This window comes from Lytechinus variegatus, chromosome 1 (assembly GCF_018143015.1).
Source record: "Lytechinus variegatus isolate NC3 chromosome 1, Lvar_3.0, whole genome shotgun sequence".
NCBI classification, from domain to species: Eukaryota; Metazoa; Echinodermata; class Echinoidea; order Temnopleuroida; family Toxopneustidae; genus Lytechinus; species Lytechinus variegatus.
Window position 1 is genome coordinate 42,645,575 of NC_054740.1, and position 22,606 is coordinate 42,668,180.

Consider the following 22,606-nt stretch of genomic DNA (forward strand, 5'->3'; position numbering starts at 1 on the left):
ATCATTATAATCATCATCATCATTATCATCATGTGTGTAGTGGTTCTTAATCTCGCCTTGTAATCAGAGGAACGTGTGTTCGAATCCCACCATGGCCTTTGGCAAGGCGTCAATCCACTATTTGCCACTCTCCATCCAGGTGTTAAATGGGTACCCAGTAGGATGTGAAAGCCTGTGTAGTATGCCAAGCAATTGAGTCTTTGAACTCTTGTTGGAATGCCCCCCAGGGAGTGGAGAAGGTGCATACACCTCTCCTACCTTCAATATAGCAACCACCAATATTACCACCACTAGACATCTACTTCATATACATGTTCATCATTCACCACCGGAAATAGAACCCCACCGCTGTTCAGTCCTCACTGCACCATATACTTGAAGCACTGCATACCACAACAACCATGAAATTATTCCAGCTGCAGTGTATTCTCATATGTAACTTACTATTTTTTCTTCTAAATCCAGTTTCACTGCAGAATCTCCGGAGGAAGCCAAGGAATGGGTCAATGCCATGATGAATGCTGTATCCGAGGGACTTTCTGATAAATTGGTAATTAACCTCCACAATATTTCCTAATAACTAATGTGTAGTTTTTATAATAATGTACCTTTGCTAAAGACAGAAAGAAAGAAATTATGTTTTTTTGGTTTTAGAGGGTTTTGTTTATTTTGAAACCAATTGATTCATTGTTTAGATTTTAATGTATATTATTATTTTTTTTCAATTCTTTTGGGTTCTATATTCAGATATGTATATAAGTTAATATGTAATTTGTGCTATTGATTATGTAAATATTACTGATTCAGTTATATTATATGACGGCCATTGTGGAAAGCAGTCTCGAAACTGACAATGCCACCCTGTATAAATAAAACTACAAATACAAATAAATAAAAATGAAATACAGTATCCAAACCAACTTGTATTATACATTAACATGTATACCTTAATTTTGCTTGCAGTATCTACACAAAGCTTGGGAGAATGAGAGCAATAAATACTGTGCGGACTGTAGTATGCCAGGTACGTGACCTTTGACCTTTACCTCTCTTTGGTTTCTCTGATACATGTGCAATCCCATACAGTACGGGGACCAGTTTCATAAAAAAATTGTGATATTAACAAATTTACAATAACAGTTAAAAGTAACTGAAATGTTTCAATCTGATTGGTTGATGGTAAATTTGTCATAGCAATTGTGCATTTGTTATAACAAGTCTTTATGAAACGGAAGCCTCGTATACAAAGATAAACAAAATGGCAATATAAGGAGCAGGCATTGAATTGAATCGGTTTATTAAAAACAACAACAAAGAGGCAACTCACAGTCTGATACTGTTTAATTTACAGACAAAATTTCAAAAGAAAAAGTATCATTTCCCAGCAATGATCAAATTATCAAGAATCCTACTGACATGTACATGTACATGTAGGATACATTTATCTGAAAATAGATAGAGCAATGCAGAGGCATAGAATTCCCATAATGCCTTTAAACACTCTATTCTGCCATCAATTGATTGTGGTCGTGGGGCTAACGCTACACTGTTGTAATGGCATGGGTTCATATCCTGCTCTTGATGGTTAATATTAATAGTGTTTTTTCTGTTACATATAAATGACAACAAGCTTGTTTATTCTATTGAAATTACACCTGACAATAGCAAATAAAAAAAAAAGAAAATTGACTAAATATTCCTGTGAGGTCTAGCTGATATAATGGCAGCTGGGCACATTAAAAAAAAGGTTGATGTATTATGTATCCATTTATATGTAATTACCATTATATTAGATTTAATAGGTTCCATGGCTTATGATAACATAAAGTAAAATTTGTGAAATTTATACTTGTCTATTTCAAAATGAGAAAAGCATGTCAAGAATGCATGAGTACCGCCAACAGCAAATGTTTTTAGAAATCGAAATCGAAGTTACAGAAAAATTGTTGAGAAAGAAGGACAATTTATGAATAAATATTTATCAACTTCCCCTTTAAGAATGGGTTTTGGAAACATTTAAAATATTCAGGGCTTCAAGAATTTCTCCTCCTTTTTCTTCTTATCATTATTGTTGTTATAATTATAATGATATTATTGCATATTGATTTGATACTTTTTTTCATTTCTGTAGATCCTGACTGGTGCTCACTGAACTTTGGAATAGTTATATGCAAGAATTGCTCAGGTAGGTTTACAAGAAAATCATTATGAAAGGTAAATGGCGGTTGTGGTAGCAATCTCAAAATTAGTTCAAACAAAATCCAATGAAATTACCACGCAAGTGAATAGTATGTATAAATAAAGAATATGTGCAAGTGGCTCTGGAAAAAAATAAGTAATGACTGTGAAATAAGTAAAGTAAGCACAGAATTTTAATACACTGTCCCACATGGCTTTTTCTGTGTTGGTGATCATCAGAATTATCTGTTTTCAGCTAAGATTTAATGATTTTACAAAGATAAGTTTACGTTTTTGTACCAGATCTAGATCTAGATCTACATGTGTGATAATAGGGTGACAATTCACCTTGAATTTAAAAAAATTTCTCATGAAATCATTACGAAAATCTCCCGTTTAAATCTCTCCGAGTTAGCCCTGGCAAACTCTGAATTGAAACATTGACTTCTCTGCAGCACCCCAAGAAACCTTATCTGTCCCCAGACCGCAGAAAGCCCTTGGGTGTGATACGGGCATGCATAAAGGGCTTGATAACCACAGAATATACAACTACTGAATTCCGATTTAGCTGCATGGTTGAATGATACTCTCCTGCTAAATAAGTTGTCTCTTATAATGGAAAAGTTGTTAACAGGAATTTGTATCCCAGAATAAGCTTTTACCTTTAAAGAAATTTGTCTCTGCATTGACCAGGAAAGATATGAGGGGATATAGTTGGATGTCATCGTACTCACTATAAACCATTTAACTACTGAATTGTGTGATTCATATTGGCTTTGTACAGGGATAGTCCGGTTCCAGTAGACATTGACTACTAGATTCTGTTATTCCCATATGCTTCGTGCAGTGACCATCCAGTTCCATTTAGGCAATGGGTTAACCTAATGACTACTGAAATCTGTAATTCCTATAGGCTTTATACAGGGAATCCCTTTAAGCAACAGGTTCAGCAAAATCTATATAAAATGTTAGATTTAATTCTAATTTTATTACTACCATGATTTATATTTATATAGACCTACGTGTGATGTCCTTCCTTCCCTTCCGATTTCCTGTTATTGTATTGTACGAAGTGATTAAAATGGTTTATGTTGTAAATATGTAAATTGAACTGCATGTATCATTGAAAATATGAAGAGATTGAAAGAGGAAAATGAATTAATTGAATTGAATAAAGAAATACTTAACAAAAGAAGATAGAATTCGATGTATTGAGTTATACTTGTTGTGGTGCAAGATGTAAATGAGAATTATAGTGACAATTATAATGACTTACAATGTACATGTTAGTAGTTTTGAAAATACTAATAATACTACTACGAACCAACTTGTGAGTGTGTTATGAAATGCACAAATTGGTTTCACAGATCACTCTGATAAGAGACTACAAATGATGATTCTGAAATATGTTTGTATCTTCCTTTGACTAGGCATCCATCGTGACCTCGGAGTTCACGTGTCAAAGGTCAGATCTCTGAAGATGGATGTCAAAGCCTTCACAGACTCTGCCTTGGAGGTTTTCCTTGCTGTGGGAAATAGGATGAGTAACGGCTTCTGGGAGGAGAAACTGGACCGTGCGGATGGTGTGAAACCCATGCCGGACGATAGCATGTGAGTTAATAATACAGTGATATGTCAGTGATGGCAATGATGAGTTTGATAATGGTGATGATAATGATTGTTGATGATGGTTGTGGTGGTGGTAATGGTGAAGATGGTGAGGAGGATGATGATGATGACACTAATGATGTTGATGATGATGATGGTGATGATGGTGATGATGATGATGATGATGAAGGTGGTGATAATGATGATGATGATGTTGATGATGTTGATGATGATGATGGTGATGTTGATGATGATGATGGTGATGATGATGACAAAAATGATGATGATGATAATGTTGATGGTGATGATGATGATGATGATGATAATGATGATGATGACGATAATGATGATGATGATGAAGGTGATGATGATGATGAAGGTGGATGATGATGATGGTGATGATGATGAAGGTAGTGATGATGATGATGATGATAATGATGATGATAATGCTGATGATAAAGATAGTGATTATGATGATGTTGATGATGATCGTGAAGATGGAGATGACGTTGACGATGATGATAATGATTGTGAGAGTGATGATGATGGTCATGGTCATGGTACTACTAATGATGTACTTTAAATATGGTAATAATAATAAAGATGAAGGAGAAGACAATGCCTTTGATGACAATAAGATCAATTCCTCTATTAAAGTTCTAGCTTTCACATAAACATTCTTTCATGGTTGCTTTTTACTTGTTCATTTTCACAGAGCACAGCGTAAGCTGTTCATAGAGAAGAAATACAGAGACAGACAATACTGTGAGCAGATTCTGTGGGAGAAAGAAACACTTAATAAGGTGAAATTTTTTTGTATACAATCTGTAATTTTTATGCCATGGTATGTACAATGTATGTAGTTGCCTTGGTAAACTTATATGCCTTTCACACTGCACTGTGTTCCTTAACCCCTGGAAATTGGTGGGGCTGAAGGGGGGGTCTTAGCCTCACCGATTTTTGGGGGTTAACCCTAAATACATGTAGACTGGGCTATTTCGACGCCTAAGAAGACTTAGGGGAGGCTGATTCAGCCCCCCCCCCCCCCTATGATCTCAGCTGTTGATACTGTACTTGTATCACTGAATAGGTTGATATGAAAATCATTCTGAAAAACATCACTTAAGGCTTTCATAAAAGTTTTACCTGATGTGGTTTTAAACCACATCAGCAAGTTTTACCTTGGCCTTTTCAAAACTTAAATATGGAGGTTTCAGGAACAATGTCACTTTCGGCTTGCAAAAAAAAGGTTTTGTGACATTTCTACCATCCCATGATAAAAGAAAGGAACTGTAGAATAAAATTCTTTAAGAATTAAAAAAATATATAGGTACTTGCCTTAAAAAGGTCTATATTTCAGAAATGTGTGGGGGGGGGTATGTAGCTCCACTTCATTTAGCCCAGAGCAATTTTTGCATGAACAAATGTTATGTGACTACAAAGTAATGATAAAATGATATTTGTTTTCAAGTAGTTGCAACAGAAATCTGCAATATTCAAAATATATTTTGGTATTTTGATGATAGTAAAATGGATGTTTTATTTGCATTTTTGCAGGAGTTCTTGAGGGCAGTCGAGAATGGTGAATTAATGGATTGTCTGAGGTTTATCTTCTCTGGAGCGAATGTGAGTAGAATGATACTAGTGCAGGTCAAAGGCCTGGAAGTGGTCCCATATGGGGTAAAGTGGGTTGGTATGGGACAGGGTAATTACAAGCCCTTATAAGTTTTCCACAGTGTTCAAGGATATATGAATTGGTATGAATAGAAAACAACCCTATTCCAAATTCTGGATCTGGATGTGTATGATGCAGGGCCCTCCTGGGCATAAACGAATTGGGTAAGAGAGGGCGCAGTGAGGATTAGAAGGTTCTGTCAATGGCCTTCTTGAATGAGCTTGTCGATGTTGAGTTGATGACAGCGTCACTCGGGTAATTCCACTCAATGATAGTGGATGGGAAGAACAGGTTCCTGTATTGTTCAGTTCGAGCTCTGATTGGATTATAGCACCTTTGGGGCACTGTTCTCACTAAACCTTAAAAACTACCCCACAAATTAAGGGTTTTCATTTACTACACTCAGAATAAACAAAAGATCAATTCAAGCAAAACTTGAAGACCCACCTTTTCTGATGTCCTGACCATGTTTATGTTGGAATGATAGAATGATACTGTTACTACATTGTAGTTTGCATATATTTTTTTTTATGGTGACCAAGGATGGCACCTCAAAGTGCTTTGTACCTTGTGGAAAAGGCACTACCTGTAGTAGTATAGTTACTGGAAAGAGGCTGTATTGGCTTAGTCTGGAGGCTCAGACCCTGATTGAAACTTTGATATTCAAGTACATGTAGGCCTTGACACAAGACTCACACAAATACATTTTGAGAGGGACTTTCTGTGCACAAGTCACAAGCCTGTACTGACCGCGCAGAAATGTTGTTAGCACTGACAGTGCACTAACAGAGGCCCTGTTACAACCGGTATTGTGGTGGCGTTGCCTAATATTCCAACAATGCATTGCTTAACATTGAAATAAATGTGTTGCCTAAGCGATCTGAAAGATGTGACTGAACTTACTGTTAGCGCTCTGTTAGGCTAACAATAGAGACCTTTCGTTTTCTGTGATGAGCCATGTGGACGTACAAGATTAAGGAATTTTGTGAGAGCTGCGCATGCGCGAAGTAATCTGTGATGAGCCTTCTTGTTCACTGTCAAAATCTGTGACTCGTATTTGAGGGTTTCGACGTTCGGTGTCATAGTGCTCGAACGAGCGCTAGTTCGTACATGATGACGTCATCCAAGCTTAGCAAACATGAATGAAGCCGCATCAACGTTCGAGTTTCGTTGATTCAGCAGGGCACGTAAACTGCAAATTACTGCTTGTTACCAGTTTTTCCATTACATTTAGTGTGTCCTGTTTTCAGACACTACATATCCGATAGGTAATTGATGTTCTATTTCCAAACAACTGTGTTTTTTCGGCTTTTTGCGCAAGAGTGCAAATGTTGCACCCACGTAGCCTGATGCTACGCCTGATTCTCCGGGCGAGCATCGGCCCACGGCCCGCTCGCTATCACGCTGGTATATGCTGTGGCCTGGTACGGGTATGTCGACTTAAATCGAAACTGTTTTCATCGATGTATGAACGTGATACTGAACGAGCGCTGTCACCACTTCGGTAAACTAGGACTACGTTGCAGTCGCAGACAATCGACAGCTTAAATGTTTCTTTGTGGTCGGCACAGGTACGTGTACTTTAGGCTGCCTGCTCAGACCACTTTCCTTAAGGGAATGGTTTGCACAGCAGGGCAAATATGGTATAAGCCTAAAGAAATGATCTAATGTTTGTATGAAATTAATGTGCAGTTTGTTATCTATTTTCATTTCAGGTTGATGCTGTGCATGAAAATGGAAAAACTGGTATGTGACAACTTTCTCTTTATTTTTCATACTTATTGTAATTTTTTTCCAAATAACTTTTAGTAGAGTGAATAGACTTTGTACAACAAATCAGAGTGTTTGCTTACATGTACAGCGCCCTTTGTAAATGATATTTTGACTAAGTGAAAGCTCAACCGGTAGCTGTCATTGGGGAGGTTGCATGCCCCCAGCAAAAAAACATTTTCTACTAGAACCATTTACCACAATATTTTCATATTTATTCATACTTCACAGACACTTGGTGGTCACTTTTATTGAATTCTGTTAGAACCAATTTTTAGACCACACCTTGCATTCACTTTATACTTATGTTGTTTTGTTTTTTTAGAAAGATAATAAATCAACTTCTGTAAAGGCTCATTTACAATAGGATCGTCCTCCAACAAGTTTTTACCTCACTTTTTTTTCAATTTCATGCTCAGGAAAAAAAAGGAGGGGTGGTCAAGTTCATACTTCATTCAGTATATACATGTAGTTCAATTATTACAAACAAATAAATTTTAGAGTAATGTTTCTATGTGCTCAGATATATCTATTCAACCAATGTGTGTTATTCCCGTATTGAAACGTTTTTTCTTTTTCTTTTTTTCTTACAGCAAAAGAAATATGCTACGGACATGATAATTCACTTGTAATTAGGGTAAGTGATAAAAGAAGCATACACATTATGTTTAAATATTGGCTGTGGAGTAAACCTTGATATTGTGGCGTAACCAGGCCCTGCCGGTGTAGCATTCTGCTGTCTTTTAGTCTTCAGACCCTGGCTCACGATTCTCTTCAGTTAAGGCCACCGTGCGCCTTACGACTGTTCGCGATCCGATTTTGGAACAAATCGCATTTTGCTCCTTTCCTGAAAATGTGAATGAAACATATCATCTTATTTGAGGTTGAAATTAATTGAAAGAATACATATATAACCATTTTTGTCTCACCTGCATAGCAGAGTGAGACTATAGGCGCCGCTTTTCCGACGGCGATTTTCCGACGGCGATGGCGGCGGCGGCGGCGTCAACATCAAATCTTAACCTGAGGTTAAGTTTTTGAAATGACATCATAACTTAGAAAGTATATGGACCTAGTTCATGAAACTTGGCCATAAGGTTAATCAAGTATTACTGAACATCCTATCAGAGTTTCATGTCACATGACCAAGGTCAAAGGTCATTTAGGGTCAATGAACTTAGACCATGTTGGGAATCAACATCAAAATCTTAACCTGAGGTTAAGTTTTTGAAATGTCATCATAACTTAGGAAATATATGGACCTAGGTCATTAAACTTAGACATAAGGTTGATCAAGTATCACCAAACATCCTGCATGAGTTTCACGTCACATGACCAAGGTCAAAGGTCATTTGGGGTCAATGAACTTTGGCCGATTTGGGGGTATCTATTGAATTACAATCAAAACTTTAAAAGTTTTTGGATCTGATTCATGAAACTTGGACATAATAGTAATCAAGTATCACTCAACATCCTGTGCAAGTTTCAGGTCACATGATCAAGGTCAAAGGTCATTTTGGGTCAATAAACTTTGGCCGAATTGGGGGTATTTGTTGAATTACCATCATAACTTTGAAAGTATGTTGGTCTAGTTCATAAAACTTGGACATAAGAGTAATCAAGTATCACTGAACATCCTGTGCGCATTTTAGGTCACATGACCAAGGTCAAAGGTCAATGAACTTTGGCCATAATGGGGGTATCTGTTGAATTACCATCATAACTTTGCAAGTTTATTGATCTGACTTTTGAAACTTGGACATAAAAGTAATCAAGTATCACCAAATATCCTATGCAAGTTTCAGGTCACATGTCAAGGTCAAAGGTCATGTGAGGTCAATGAATTTTGGCAACATTGGGGGTATTTGTTGAATTACCATCCTATCTCTGTAAGTGTATTGGTCTAGTTCATAAAACGTGGAAATAAGAGTAACCAAGTATCACTGAACATCTTGTGCGAGTTATAGTAGTTTTCCAAGTCAGCACTGCTGCTATGTTGAATCGTGTGATGCAGGTGAGACGGCCAGAGGCATTCCACTTGTTGAAAGATTGCAAGCCTTTGTTTTGGAGTAAACTCCAAATTAGTTTCAAATCGTAGCCAATCGTATGACTGCTATGACGTCATTAAGACTAGATATTAAATTTGGTTGTATTCTAAGAAGGATGATAGCATAGTCACAGATTTGAACATAGGTATTCGTACCATGATTTAGAACATTACGCAGTAAGGTATTTCAAGTCTCAATATTAGCATCAAATTCTACTACATTTTATTCTGAAATCGGGTCGCAGACCAATCGTAAGGTGTGCGGTCGCCTTGAGATATATGTTTCTAGGCAGATTCCCTCATATAGACTATTGTGTCATGTGATACACTCTCATTCATCTGAAATCATACCAAATTACCTTCTCACTCGCCTCAAATCATGGCCAATGAAGCAATTTGGGAGATATTCAGTATAAAGTTAACTAGATTCATTCCGAGATAACATCTAAAAATCACACACTACTGCAGCTCTCATTGAATTAAAAACTTCTACAAGTTTCAACAACATACATGTATATCTCCCTCTACGATCAAAGCAAGCGATACATTTCAAGGTGTACATGTAACTCACTATGCTACAATGTACATGTAAACATAGTGATTGAAAAATCAAGTACTTTGCACTTCATCTCTCTCTCTCTCCCCCTGTGTTTGAAAGATTCATAGGTTTATACTATCCAAACTTATAAAGTTTCTTTTGAATATTGTGTGAAAGTAACAAGCCCAAATGCTATGTTCGGGATCTTAATGTATTTTAGTTGGGGGCGGAGTAAAACAAGATATCAGAGTAAAGAAACTCTTGAAGTTACATGTATTCTGTCTAAATCAGAAAGCATTTATTTAAGTCGAAAATCAACAACAGTAGCACGCTTCTTATTTCGGTCGAAGTGCATGTAGATATCAAATAATACAGGAAGCCTTGAATCTGATAATTCTGTAGTGTTAAAAACTGTATTTTCTGAAGAAGTTGTCAAATATTCAGTGGATGTTGATATTACGTTTTGAAGTTGGTTGGTCTATCTGTATTATCTGGGTGTCTCTTGGTCTCTCTCTAAGTTTTTCATAATCAAGAAGTTTTATTTACATCAATAGTTTTGTGGATATAAAGATATAAGGTATGAGTGATCTAAACATGCTCTGATTGGTCTACAACTGTCTATCAGCATCTCTCTGCTATAAAGGGTGTAGTGATGCTCAGCGTGGGTGTCTGGGGCTGGTAGTATTTCTTAGAACTCTTGTTCCGTGAAGTTAGCTGAGGGCTAGTCTCTCATGGTGTTAAATGCATGGTACAGGGAGGGATTCAGAGTTCTTGGATATCACAGGGGGAATTTGTAAATACCTAACAGTGAATGACTGGAAGGATAACAGGAAATATATGTTCTGCGGCATCCATTTTCTTTGAAAAACAAGACTTTCTTTCCTAAAAAAATGTATATATATAAATTACTTGGAAAGTGAATGAAACTGGAATAGTTTATCACTTTTTATCTCAATAGTCTACAGTTCTTTCACTCTCACTCTCACACTTATTTTAACTAGGAGGATTAAAGTTATTCAACATAGGTATAACATATTGAATACTTACATCAAGTATATGAAATGAAGCCCATTTAAAACACAATAACTACAAATTCTCTGTACTGGTAAGCAAATGATGTACAAGTAGGTGTATTTATATTTGGGCTAGTATTGTTAATAATTATTGTATAGTCATATAACACTTTATATGGGTTTTAATGAATGGTTGTGATTTTTTTTGTTTACACTGAATTGTTGACACATGTACATGTACACGTGTAAGTCTGTTTCCTCCCTGCCTATTATTTGGATCTACTATGTAAATACTCAGAATTATCTGTTAGGACTAGGAACCATGTTGACCTTTTGATCTTTTTTTTAGACCTGACTTCCTCGTATTTGGATGATAAACATCAATTGTTTATTTTCTGGCTGTGACCAGGAGCAAAGCCTATACACAGTGTATGATCATACACGTATATGATATTCATTGAAGGTTGGATCGAGAAAGATATTTCCTGGACTAAAACTCTGACATTCACACATAGATACCTGTACTTATGGATGGATTGTCCATTGTGTACATGCATTTTATCTCTATGAGTGGGACTGTATAGAAATTCAATTCAACATTACAGTGCTAGCCAGGATGTATACATTGTTGTGTACAGCACATCATTTCAAATGAGTGAGGTATAACATTTTGATACAATGTTTTGTCTCTTTTTAATGCAGATGGCTGTGTAACTATAATTGTAGAAGTCACTCAATTCACACTTTTGATAATTTTAATGTTAATTTTGTATTTTCTTTTGGACTGGCCATTATACTGTAACCCATTTTCGTTATTATGTTTACATTCTACTCTACGATCATGATTGTCCCTTATACAGTATAGCGTTGTACCTTTTTCTTTATCAGACGTCCCAAGTGCTCTATGACAATTCAGCAAAATAACCATTGCTTTACAATAGCAGCTGTTACATGTACGTGTACCTGCTTTACATTACAAGGAATAAATTCTTTTCTGGGGGCCCTTTCATAAAGCTGTTCGTAAGTTAAGAGCGACTTTAAGAACGACTGGTAAACCCTTCTCACGTTCTAAACCATCGCCAATTTAATGTACCATTTACCACAAGAAAGGATCACCAGTCGTTCTTAAAGTCGCTCTTAACTTACGAACAGTTTTATGAAACATCCACCAGGTCTCTACCTCATGTGGGTTGATTGCAGCACAAAATGGATGAATTTCTTCAAATTTAAAAATTATGAATGCTAAAGGAATTCATTGTCATAATAAAAGTCAAAATACTGAAGCAATTTATCAAGTTCTCAAAATTATTCTTGCAGCGTAGTATTTTTCATTCTTGCTTTGCAATCAAAAGGTTGTGTTAGTCAGTTTCCTAGCTTCTTTTGGCAAGGCATCACTATCAGTCCACATTTTGCCATTCTCCATCCAGGTTTTAAATGGGTACTCAGTCAAAGCCACATAATGAGTATTTAGCAATTAAGATTGGAAACTTGCTGGAATGTTCCAAGGAAGTGGAGAAGGAACATTCATTGTGTGTGAGCATGCTGGACTTGGTACCAGGCATGCGCTGAGAGAGATGATGATGTATTAATCCATTCACTACTGAATACTTCCAATTCCCACACATGTACATGTAGTTTTTGTACAGTGACCAACTGGTTCCTGTGGTCAATGGGTTAAGGTCTATATACATGTAATAGTTGAATATTGTCATTTTAAAAATCTTGTAATCCTCAGGAGCTCCTGGAGCAGAACAAACCCTATTCTCAGCACCAGCAAGAAGTCATGACACAGGAAGCCTACTCCACGGTGGATAGTGAATCCAGTCCACAGCAACTGCAAGGTCAGCAACAACAGAAGGGGGAAGATCCTCAAGGATCACCGGTTCCCTTACCAAGGAGGAAAACCCTCGAACAGGGAGGTAGGAATGGGTCCCCTACCCTGCCCGCCAGGAGGGCGCCGCCGCCCCCCACGCAGGCAGCCCCGCCCTCCGAGGAACTGCTGAGCAGTGTTGGGAGTATACAGGAGCAGATCCGGAAAGCGGGGTATCTCTACAAGACTGGTAGCAATAGAAGAGGTGAGGGGCTGGTCTTGGTAGGGGTGTTGGTGGTGCTTTGGTGAGAGGGGTGGTGGTGATGGTGGAGGTAATGGATGATGATGATGATGATGGCAAGGTCATGGTGATTGTAATGTTGGTAATGAGGATGAAACATGATTATGGTCGTGATAGTGGTTGTGTTGGTGGTGCTGGTGACAATTACATGTATGGTGGTGAATGTGGTGTTTGTGATAGTCATAATGGTAATGGTGATGATGGTGATCTTGATACTTGTAGTGAGGATGATGATGCTGATGATGCTGTTGAAGATGATAGTGGTAGTGGTAATTGTGATGGGTGATTGTGATGCTGGTATCAGGGATGGTGATGGCGATGATGCTGTTGATGAAAGTGGTAGTGGTGGTGGTGGTAGTATTAGTGTGGTGGTGGGAATAGCGATGATGGTGATAGTGATGGTGGTAGTTTTGATGGTGATGGCAGATATGATACTGATTAAGCCAGTAGAGGTAATAGTGATGATCTTTATTTTAATGAAAATGAAATGAAAATGGTGATGATGGTAACGCCTATTTTGATGTTGGTTATTACGGCCAAGATTTTATGATGATAATTGTGAGATGATAATAATATTAGTTAGTGATGATGATAATGATTACTGGTATCAGCAACTGAGAAAGAGGTAAGCTCCAAAGTTTTCCTGAAACTTGTTTTAATTTTTTTTACCACATATATATCACCTCTCTTTCAGATTTCTTACGACGATACTGTGTTTTGGAGCATGGAACATTCAGTTATTATCAGGATGACAAGGTATTTGTTTTTTCTTATTATAACACAATGATGTATTATTAAATACTAAGTACATGTATGACATGCAAATTGATTTGTGAATTGCAATTTTAGCGGTTGGTGTGTGTTTTATGAAATTAAACGGTTTAGAGGAGTTTACAAATTGACATTAAAGTATGTAGAACTTTTTAAAGTGTAAATGTATGACACACTGGGTACAAAGTTTATGTATTTGTACTTTGAGCTTAATGAAAAGAAAGGTTAAAAAAATAAACAAAAGTATACAAAGTCATTGATTTAGATCAGTTGACCTTGCTATAGGCATTTGTTGTTGTCATTGTAAATACCTGTATGTAAACAGACCATCAATGAACAGTGAGGAAGTTATTGCTCACTAATCACTACAATCTGTTTGATTGGGTATACTATGAACATACATGTACATGACGTGTAGTTGTATATCCACTTCAATATGTAATGTTCTTCTTGTCATTCTTTTCCTCCTTCTCCTCCTCCTTCTCCTTCTTCTTCTCCTTCTTCTTCTTCTTCTTCTCCTTCTTCTTCTCCTTCTTCTTCTCCTTCTCCATCTCCTCCTCCTCCTCCTTCTTCTTCTTGCTCCTCCTCCTTGTCCTCCTCCTTTTCATCTTTTCCTACTCCTTATTCTTCCTCCTCCTTTTCCTCTTCCTCCTCTTCATCATCTTCTCCTCCTCGCTCTTTTGTTCTGCTTCTCATCATTCCATTTTTTCTTCCTCTTTCTTGCGTTGTCATGCTTTCTTCTGTTTCCTTTTTCCTTCTGTTTTCTGTGTTTTATTCTCCTACATTGTTCAATCCACCATAGCTCAGAGTGATGGTACTGTATGCGCAATATTTTAATTATATTTCCTGTTATTAATCTCAAACTTTATGTGGTGTGGGAAAGTCACATTTCATTGACCTCAAAATCATTGACAGGTTATGGGTATGTTTGGGTTTTTTCTACATTCCATTCATATTTTAATTGGTCTTACTCTTCATATTGCATTAAAGTTTGTATAGATACACATTTGTATCCATTCTTTTATTTCCTCTTGTTATAAAAAGGTGGATGTTTATTTGTTTATTCAGTTTGTTTGTATTCTACATGTAAATTTGTAACCTAATTCCTCATACACTAAGCTTACAGTATTCATACTTGCCAACCATTCCGATTTTGGCGGAATCATCCCGATTTTTTATTGCCAATTCCGCATTACGAATATCAACTCCATAATTCCGATTTTCATTAATTTTTACATTGAATAATATTGAAAAAACGGCTGGAGCGAAGGTTAGACCAATCTGAAGCTTGCGGACACCTGGGGACCGTTTCATCAACATTTTTGTCTGACAAGTTGTCAGATCTGACATCTTTCCTTGATTCTGATTGGCTGAGAGGCTCTGTTACTATAGTAACTGTCGGATAAAATGGGACTTGTCGGATAAAACGTCTGACAAGTCCTTTCATGAAACGCTCCCCTGGATATCGCGATATCCCAAATAGCAATATTTTTCCACTAACTGAACACACTCTTGTACGTAGTTTTTCACTTTGCCTATCTCACATGGCGCGCACATTGCAGAAGCGCGTGCAAACACAGCTAGAGCGACAACACATGCAAATACAATGCAGGCTGCGACGTCGCGAGCGCGAGTATACCTCGCTGCTAACCCAGGGAGCTTCGGCCTGTGCCGGATTACCGACGGGCCGGAGCTCCGTGGGTTACCGCACTGCAAGTGCATACGTGTGCAAACGTAAGATCCAGCTCAACGATCGTCGGATTAATGGCCAAAGGATATAGTTTTCCGTGAAATTTTGAAGCCAAAATTACAAATTTAGTGTGTGGAAACTGGATACCGTCGCCAATGCGTCGTTTGGATTGTGAATGTGAGTTGTGACTGTGATTCCGATCGTTATACAGACAGTGCATGAGTGCAGTGGGCAGTGACTGAATACCGGTACCGAGCCCAGTCGCGGCCCGCCCGCTTCCCGGGTCGGAGCTCCCTGGGTTAGTGAGTACCGTACCGGTGCATTTGCAATTGCATAATAAGTTCATGTGTAAGTTACATATGCATTTAGACTGTTAGTCTGTTTTCGTGAAATAAAGTCAAAATTATTTAGAAATACAAGGAATATTCTGAGAAATATCCAGTTATTATTGTAATGGAAATACATGTTTTTGAAGTAAAAAAATATGGTACAATTTCATGAAATGAATCCTGTTGATTTTCCTGTTTCATATTTCATTACTTTGGGACAAAATTAATATATTTTTCTTCTTTGTGGACAGGTAAAAGGCACTTCAAAAGTGAAGGAAAGCCCCCCATTTCATGTTCTAAAATTCAAAAAATTTCTAACCGTGGCAGGGGGGTACCCCCACACCCTTCCCGCGCAAAATGTCACACGCTCGTTACTCTGCGTGAAAAATGGATTCCTCTTTTTTTTCTTCTAAGGTTGGCAAGTATGCAGTATAGGCCTATACATATGTACATATTTTAAAATAAGACTAACTGAAGTATATCCCATTCTTTCTTAAATATAGACTTTTTAGAATAGCAGGAGAATTTCCATAGACTATATGGGTTTAATGGGTTTTTAATGGCTAATGCAATATATTTGGTTATTATGGTTTGTATTTATCAACATATTGATATATTTCATCATGATTATGTCATGTGACCCAACTGAAATTGCTAGTTTGCTGTGGAATCATGATTTTAATGTGCATGCATATGTGTATATAAAGAGCTCACTTACAAAAGGGGTTAGGTCCATTTTTTATCAAATTAAATTTTTTTGTTTGATCTCAATGTATATGTTTTTAAAAGCTCTGTAAGATGATAACAATGAAAAGTTGAAATTCCCATTAAAAAGTGAACTAAAATGGCAAAGAAAAATAACTTTTTTTCCAGAAAGGGTTTGGTCCATTTCAGTTTGGTTGCTAAAAGGGGTTAGGTCCACACAATTTTTTTTTGGAAAAGAATATCGTTAAAAATATGAAGGCAGGTAGATTCCTTTTATTCCCAATTTTATGTTCTCAATCTCATGGTAGAGTATCAAGAACATTTAGTTCTCATAAGAAACCAAACTCTTCATATTCTATTTATACGTTTTGTAGGATCCCATGTCCAGTTAAATGTGTTTTAACTTATATATCAATAGTATTACATGAAATATCAAATGATTTTAATTGAATTTTATTTCAAATTAGCATTTTTACTACATTTGTAATTTCAATGTGACTTATTCCATTTATCTAAGGGTGGTTATCTCGACAAACCTTGATTGTTTTTTTATGACCACCCAATTCCAATATTGTATGTCATTTTATGTCATTCTGTTTAATTCTCTCTTAATATATGTACATGTATCTTACACTTTCTTGCCATATTATTGTACATTCTATTTCTTATTACCGGTACTGTATTCAATACTTTGTATTGATTTTTATTGGAATTGAATAAAACATTGAATTGAATGTTTAACACTACATGTATGTTTGCTACACGCTTGTACTAGTAGGTAGCAACAGAACAATCAGGGTTGAGGGCATTTGTCCCTCACTGTTGCCCTAATCAACCCCAATGAATTAATGAATGAATAAAATAATAACTAAATGATTGAATGAATTTATAAATTAATTGAAATGAATATAATAATGAATGATAAAGTTATAAACAAAAGTACTGTATGCAAGAAATATCTGATCCGTCTCCCTGCCGGTAAACTGCTGATTCATCTACATGTATTTCCAACTCATCTACTTATCACATGGTCTACCTTCATTAAGTCTAATGACATTCCCTCCATCAACGTTTCATCTAACAACCATTTGGTCCAATAATCTTTTCTTCTAATCACCAGTTCGTCTATGACCATTTCGTCTAATAACCAGTAGGTCTAATACCCATTTTTTCTTCATTCATTTCGCCAATTACATGTAACACTTAGACCAATTTGACCAAATGTATATCCGGTTATTGACTAACTGGTTATTAGACCAACTGGTTATTAGGCAAAATGGTGAGTGAACAAAATGGCAATTAGACCATGTGAATAGTGATTGAATTGATGATAGACCAAGTGATAGTAGACGAATTGGTGATTTGACGAATTGGAAATAAATCCCCCTGCCAGCTAGTCCTGTGTGCTGTAAAAATACTAGGGTTATAGCCAGAGTAATACATTTTAATATCTCAAATCCTTTGGGAGTGCATAGATACGTTGGATAATGATATGATAAAAGAACTGATTATATGTTGTTATTATTTTTTTTTCCTGACAGGCTAACCAGGCTGCTAAGAATACAATAGAAGGAACTGAGATCGTGTTTGTCGCCAAATCTGCCTCAAAGCAAGGGTAAGTTATTAAAAAGATTCATGATACTAGTACTTATACCTTTTGTGAGTTTTAGCCATTATATTTCTTTCTATATTTTTTAATCACAACATCTAATTAACGTTTGTTACTACAATTCTAATTATCGTAAAAGTGGCTTTTTGGTATGTTGCACACAAAATGGACCAACTTTGCTGCTGTTTTCTGGCCATATTTCAGAAGGGTTTACAGAACAGCTACAAGAGGGCATTGAAATGAGAGAAAAAAGCTCCACTTTTCGGCTATTTTACTTTACTCATTATTAATGAAGGACAGAATGAAAGGTCCACATCAAAGGGTCCATATCAAGGTTAGCAATATGCTTGATTTATACAATTGATTATACATTGTAGTCAATGCAATCCATTGTAGAAAAATGTTTTATGATTGATTGTTAAGCTTTGTGGCCTCTGATTGTTAATACTGGTAAGCAGAAATGATCAATCACATTTTAAAATTTTTATTCCAACAGTCATGATTATTGCTTTGAGATCGGAACAACGACTGGAAGGCTCTTCCTCTTTGCAGCTGAAGATGAAGCCGACAGGAAGAACTGGATGCATTCTCTTGTCAAGGTAAATAGTACACAGATATTGCTTACCTAAAGGTTCAATATACATGTAACATTATATCGTATTGAAATTTTGTTCAATTTATTTATTTTCTCACCAATATACATAATAGCATACAATGATAATAATAATAATAATAACAGCATATTTACCCAGGTACCCACTTCAGTTCCGAAAACCATTCTCCCATTATTATTATTAATGTACATGTACAAAGGCTGTAGCATGGCTACCTTGATCGGGCGCTCGAGCATTCAAAGAATTTCTTCCTACCGGGTACCCACTCACCTCACCTTGGTTGAGTAAATCACAATGTGGATAAATTTCTTGCCAAAGGGAATTACGCCATAGCTGGGATTCGAACCCATGACCCTCTGTTTCAATCCACTGGGCCACAACTCTCCACAATATGTACAAGAATGAAAATGACATAAAGACTTTTTAGTTGTAGCTTCCAGTAAAATTAGGTAAAATACAGTGTACATATGAAAATCAAATGAAAAATATGCAGAAGTAATGCTATTAATATTTTTTTGCTTTGATGCCAAATAATTGTAGTGAGATCAGTTATGATATGTTATAAGAGATTATTATATTTTTCCTTTTCAATTTTTCATTTTCAGTTCCATACCCCAGAATGCATGTGGCGGGACTGTGAGGATTATGAATATGCCGGCTTTTTGAGGAAGAAGATCGGAAGATCATCGGTATGTTACCTATTTTATGAATCCCTTTGCCGGTATCGGCTCCTATTTGAGCTTTGTTAGTATTGTACAGAACATGATAGTCAGACAAACGTTTGGAGAGGCGAAAGCTTCCCCTTCTCTGCACTCAATGGTTTGCTCCATCTAATCTTTTGTCTTTCCTGTGTTTCATAAAGCTGTTCGTAAGATACAAATGACTTAATGCACGACCCTTTCTCATGCCAAGTGTTATTCCTATGTAATTGAGTTAGGACCTACACGTAAGATCATGATCCAGTCGTGTGTAAAATTGTGCGCATCTTTACGAACAGCTTTACACCCACCAGAAGACTCTGCCTCTCATCTTACAATTCTTACAACTTTCTTGTTCAAAAGTTTGGGAAAGAATTATTGCTTTTCATATTAATACTTAAAGAGAAAAGCTTATGGTAAGATAATTGATTGACAAAAAGTGATGATATAATTCCTACCTCATCTTATTTGAAGTTTAGTTCTTTCAATTTTCTGGTTTTAAATTCTAGGAAAGAATTAATGATTTTCATATACCTAAAGAGAAAAGCTTATGGTAAGATATTTGATTGACAAAAAGTGATGATATACAACCCCTAAAAAATCGCTATGTACAACATATTGCATCGCGGGCCATTTTTGTCACACTTGCTTTATACATGCATGTAATGTAGACAATGTTTGTTAAAAGTTATACATGGAGGGGGCACAAATGACAAATGATTTTAGCTTTATTATTAGGAGATGTATATGTATTTTCAATGGTCAGTTCTCAATTTATAGAGGAGGCATGTGCCTCATGCTCCCCGGCTGGATATGCCATGGAATATGAAGTTGCTTTCATGTGTTTGGACTCATTTACGATGGTTTATGTTCCGTTTTGTTTTCAGACAACGTGGCACAGGTTATGGTTCCTACTGAAAGGAAAGCTTCTCTCTTTCTACTCGGCTGAAAAAGATGGCATGGAGATCATTGATCTAAGGAAAGCGAAGGAGATCAGTAAGTTCATTGACCTTTGACCTTTAGGTTGGCCTTCTTTATTCATGTACATGTACATGACAAGTCTAGATTGTGTGTGCACTTGGAGATTTCATTGTTTTTGCTTATAAAATTTGGATTTAGTTGTCAGAAAGTTACAGGTTTTTACCCCCCCCCACAAAAAAATCAGTAAAATTTTGTTCTCTTATGTATTCAAATTATTCTTTATTTCATTTCAATTTATTCTTAGTTTTATAACAGTATCATCATTATTTTTGGGGCAAGATGCTAGCATTGTATGAATAATGTATATGCCTATTAAAGATATTACAAAAACTAAATAAATACAACATTTTCATGGGTTAATATGTTTTGTCCAAATCACTCTAAAATCAAATACAATTTCTTCAGAATTTGTCTCATTAATGTCGGCATTGATGACATTTGTGTGTTTTTTTTATTACAGCTGTATTTGCAATGTTGATACAGCCGGACACAAGTAATAATTGTATGTAATGATTTTTTTCATCTTTTTGTTTTTTATTTGTGTATAGGTCAAGACCATGAGGAAGAGAGTAGTGAACAAGTCAAGGACATTGCCATTGTCATTGAGGGAAGGTGAGTGTGTATATTCTTGTTCCTTGTAGTAATGGAATGTAATCGTTGAAGCAAAAGAGGCTAATTATAAAGTGGTTGGTTATGAGAGGCGGGATTCATAACCACTACACCAAGACAATGGACCTAGATAGTTATTCGGAATCTTCATGACTGATGGCAGCAGACTTTTGCAGAGAATAAGAAGAGGAGGGGGAGGGGAGTAGAGAAGGAGGAGGAAAGAGGAGAAGGTGGAGGATGGGAGGAGGGGGAAACAGGAAAGGGAGGTGAGGGGAGGAAAGAGAAGGAAAAGGAGGGGAAGTACAGGAAAGTTGTTTTTTTTAAACATCAAGCAAGATGTAAACAAAGAAGCTTGTAACCTTTGTTCATTCTGAGGATGGGTACATCACTGTACCTCATCTTTGATATATTTCCTTTATCAACTTGCTGACTTCATATCTTTCTTTCTTTCTCAGGACGATCTATCTCCGAGCAGACAAGCAGCAGATAAGTGATGCCTGGATGTTAGCTCTACAAAAGAATTCATCGGTAAGTGATTCATAATCAGGGTGCATTTGTTTGGGTTTTTTTTGTCTTGCCTGCATAGCAGAGCGAGACTTCATGTATAGGTGGCGCTTTTTTCAATGGTGATGGTGGCGTCGGCATCAACATCAAATCTTAACTAAAGGTTAAGCTTTTGAAATGACAGCGTAACTTAGAAAGTATATGGACCTAGTTCATGAAACTTGGACATAAGGGTAATCAAGTTGAATATCCTGCCTTGGTTTCAGGTCACATGACCAAGGTCAAAGGCCATGTAGGGTCAATGAACTATGGTGATTGTTTTGCACTCTATCTTGTACATGTAGCACATGATCATGGTTAATGGTCATTTTGGGCCAATGGACATAGTATTTTATTATTAGATGAAAGTTTTGTTTTGTGAATAAATATTCAATATAGCTGTTTTCAAAGTCAGCACTGCTGCTACATGCATACTTGCCAACCGTTCCGATTTTGGCGGAATCATCCTGATTTTTTATTACCAATTCCGCATTACGAATATCAACCCCAGAATTCTGATTTTCATTAATTTTTACATTGATAATATTGAAAAAACGGCTGGAGCGAAGGTTAGACCAATCTGAAGCTTGCGGACACCTGGATATCGCGATATCCCAAATAGCATTATTTTTCCACTAACTGAACACAGTTTTTCACTTTGCCTATCTCACATGGCGCGCACATTGCAGAAGCGCGTGCAAACACAGCTAGAGCGACAACACATGCAAATACAATGCATGCTGCGACGTCGCGAGCGCGAGTATACCTCGCTGCTAACCCAGGGATCTTCGGCCTGTGCCGGGTTACCGACGGGCTGGAGCTCCGTGGGTTACTGCGCTGCAAGTGCATACGTCTGCAAACGTAAGATCCAGCTCAACGATCGTCGGATTTATGGCCAAAGGATATAGTTTTCCATGAAATTTTAAGCCAAAATTACAAATTTAGTGTGTGGAAACTGGATACCGTCGCCAATGCGTCGATTGGATTGTGAATTTGAGTTGTGACTGTGATTCCGATCGTTATGCAGACAGTGCATGAGTGCAGTGGCAGTGACTGAGTACCGCTACCTAGCCCAGTCGCGGCCCACCCGCTTCGCGGGTCGGAGCTCCCTGGGTTT

At 36.9% G+C, this 22,606-nt stretch overlaps 1 protein-coding gene across 7 annotated transcripts in view; it reads left to right on the forward strand.

Moving 5' to 3' along the window:
- LOC121414489 (arf-GAP with Rho-GAP domain, ANK repeat and PH domain-containing protein 1-like) overlaps nt 1-22,606 on the forward strand; it is a 123,772-nt gene that overhangs the window by 66,186 nt on the left and 34,980 nt on the right. For 6 of the 7 annotated variants that reach the window (XM_041607688.1, XM_041607695.1, XM_041607705.1 and 3 more), the window contains exons 16-32: nt 466-550; nt 964-1,024; nt 2,132-2,185; nt 3,609-3,789; nt 4,502-4,589; nt 5,344-5,412; nt 7,177-7,207; nt 7,825-7,868; nt 12,565-12,904; nt 13,635-13,696; nt 14,514-14,525; nt 17,977-18,050; nt 18,541-18,643; nt 19,264-19,347; nt 20,244-20,352; nt 20,886-20,949; nt 21,402-21,474. In XM_041607688.1, coding sequence (XP_041463622.1) covers nt 466-550; nt 964-1,024; nt 2,132-2,185; nt 3,609-3,789; nt 4,502-4,589; nt 5,344-5,412; nt 7,177-7,207; nt 7,825-7,868; nt 12,565-12,904; nt 13,635-13,696; nt 14,514-14,525; nt 17,977-18,050; nt 18,541-18,643; nt 19,264-19,347; nt 20,244-20,352; nt 20,886-20,949; nt 21,402-21,474 — 1,534 coding nt within the window. The remainder of the gene's footprint in view (nt 1-465; nt 551-963; nt 1,025-2,131; nt 2,186-3,608; nt 3,790-4,501; nt 4,590-5,343; nt 5,413-7,176; nt 7,208-7,824; nt 7,869-12,564; nt 12,905-13,634; nt 13,697-14,513; nt 14,526-17,976; nt 18,051-18,540; nt 18,644-19,263; nt 19,348-20,243; nt 20,353-20,885; nt 20,950-21,401; nt 21,475-22,606) is intronic. The other variant, XM_041607713.1, reaches the window with a different exon arrangement.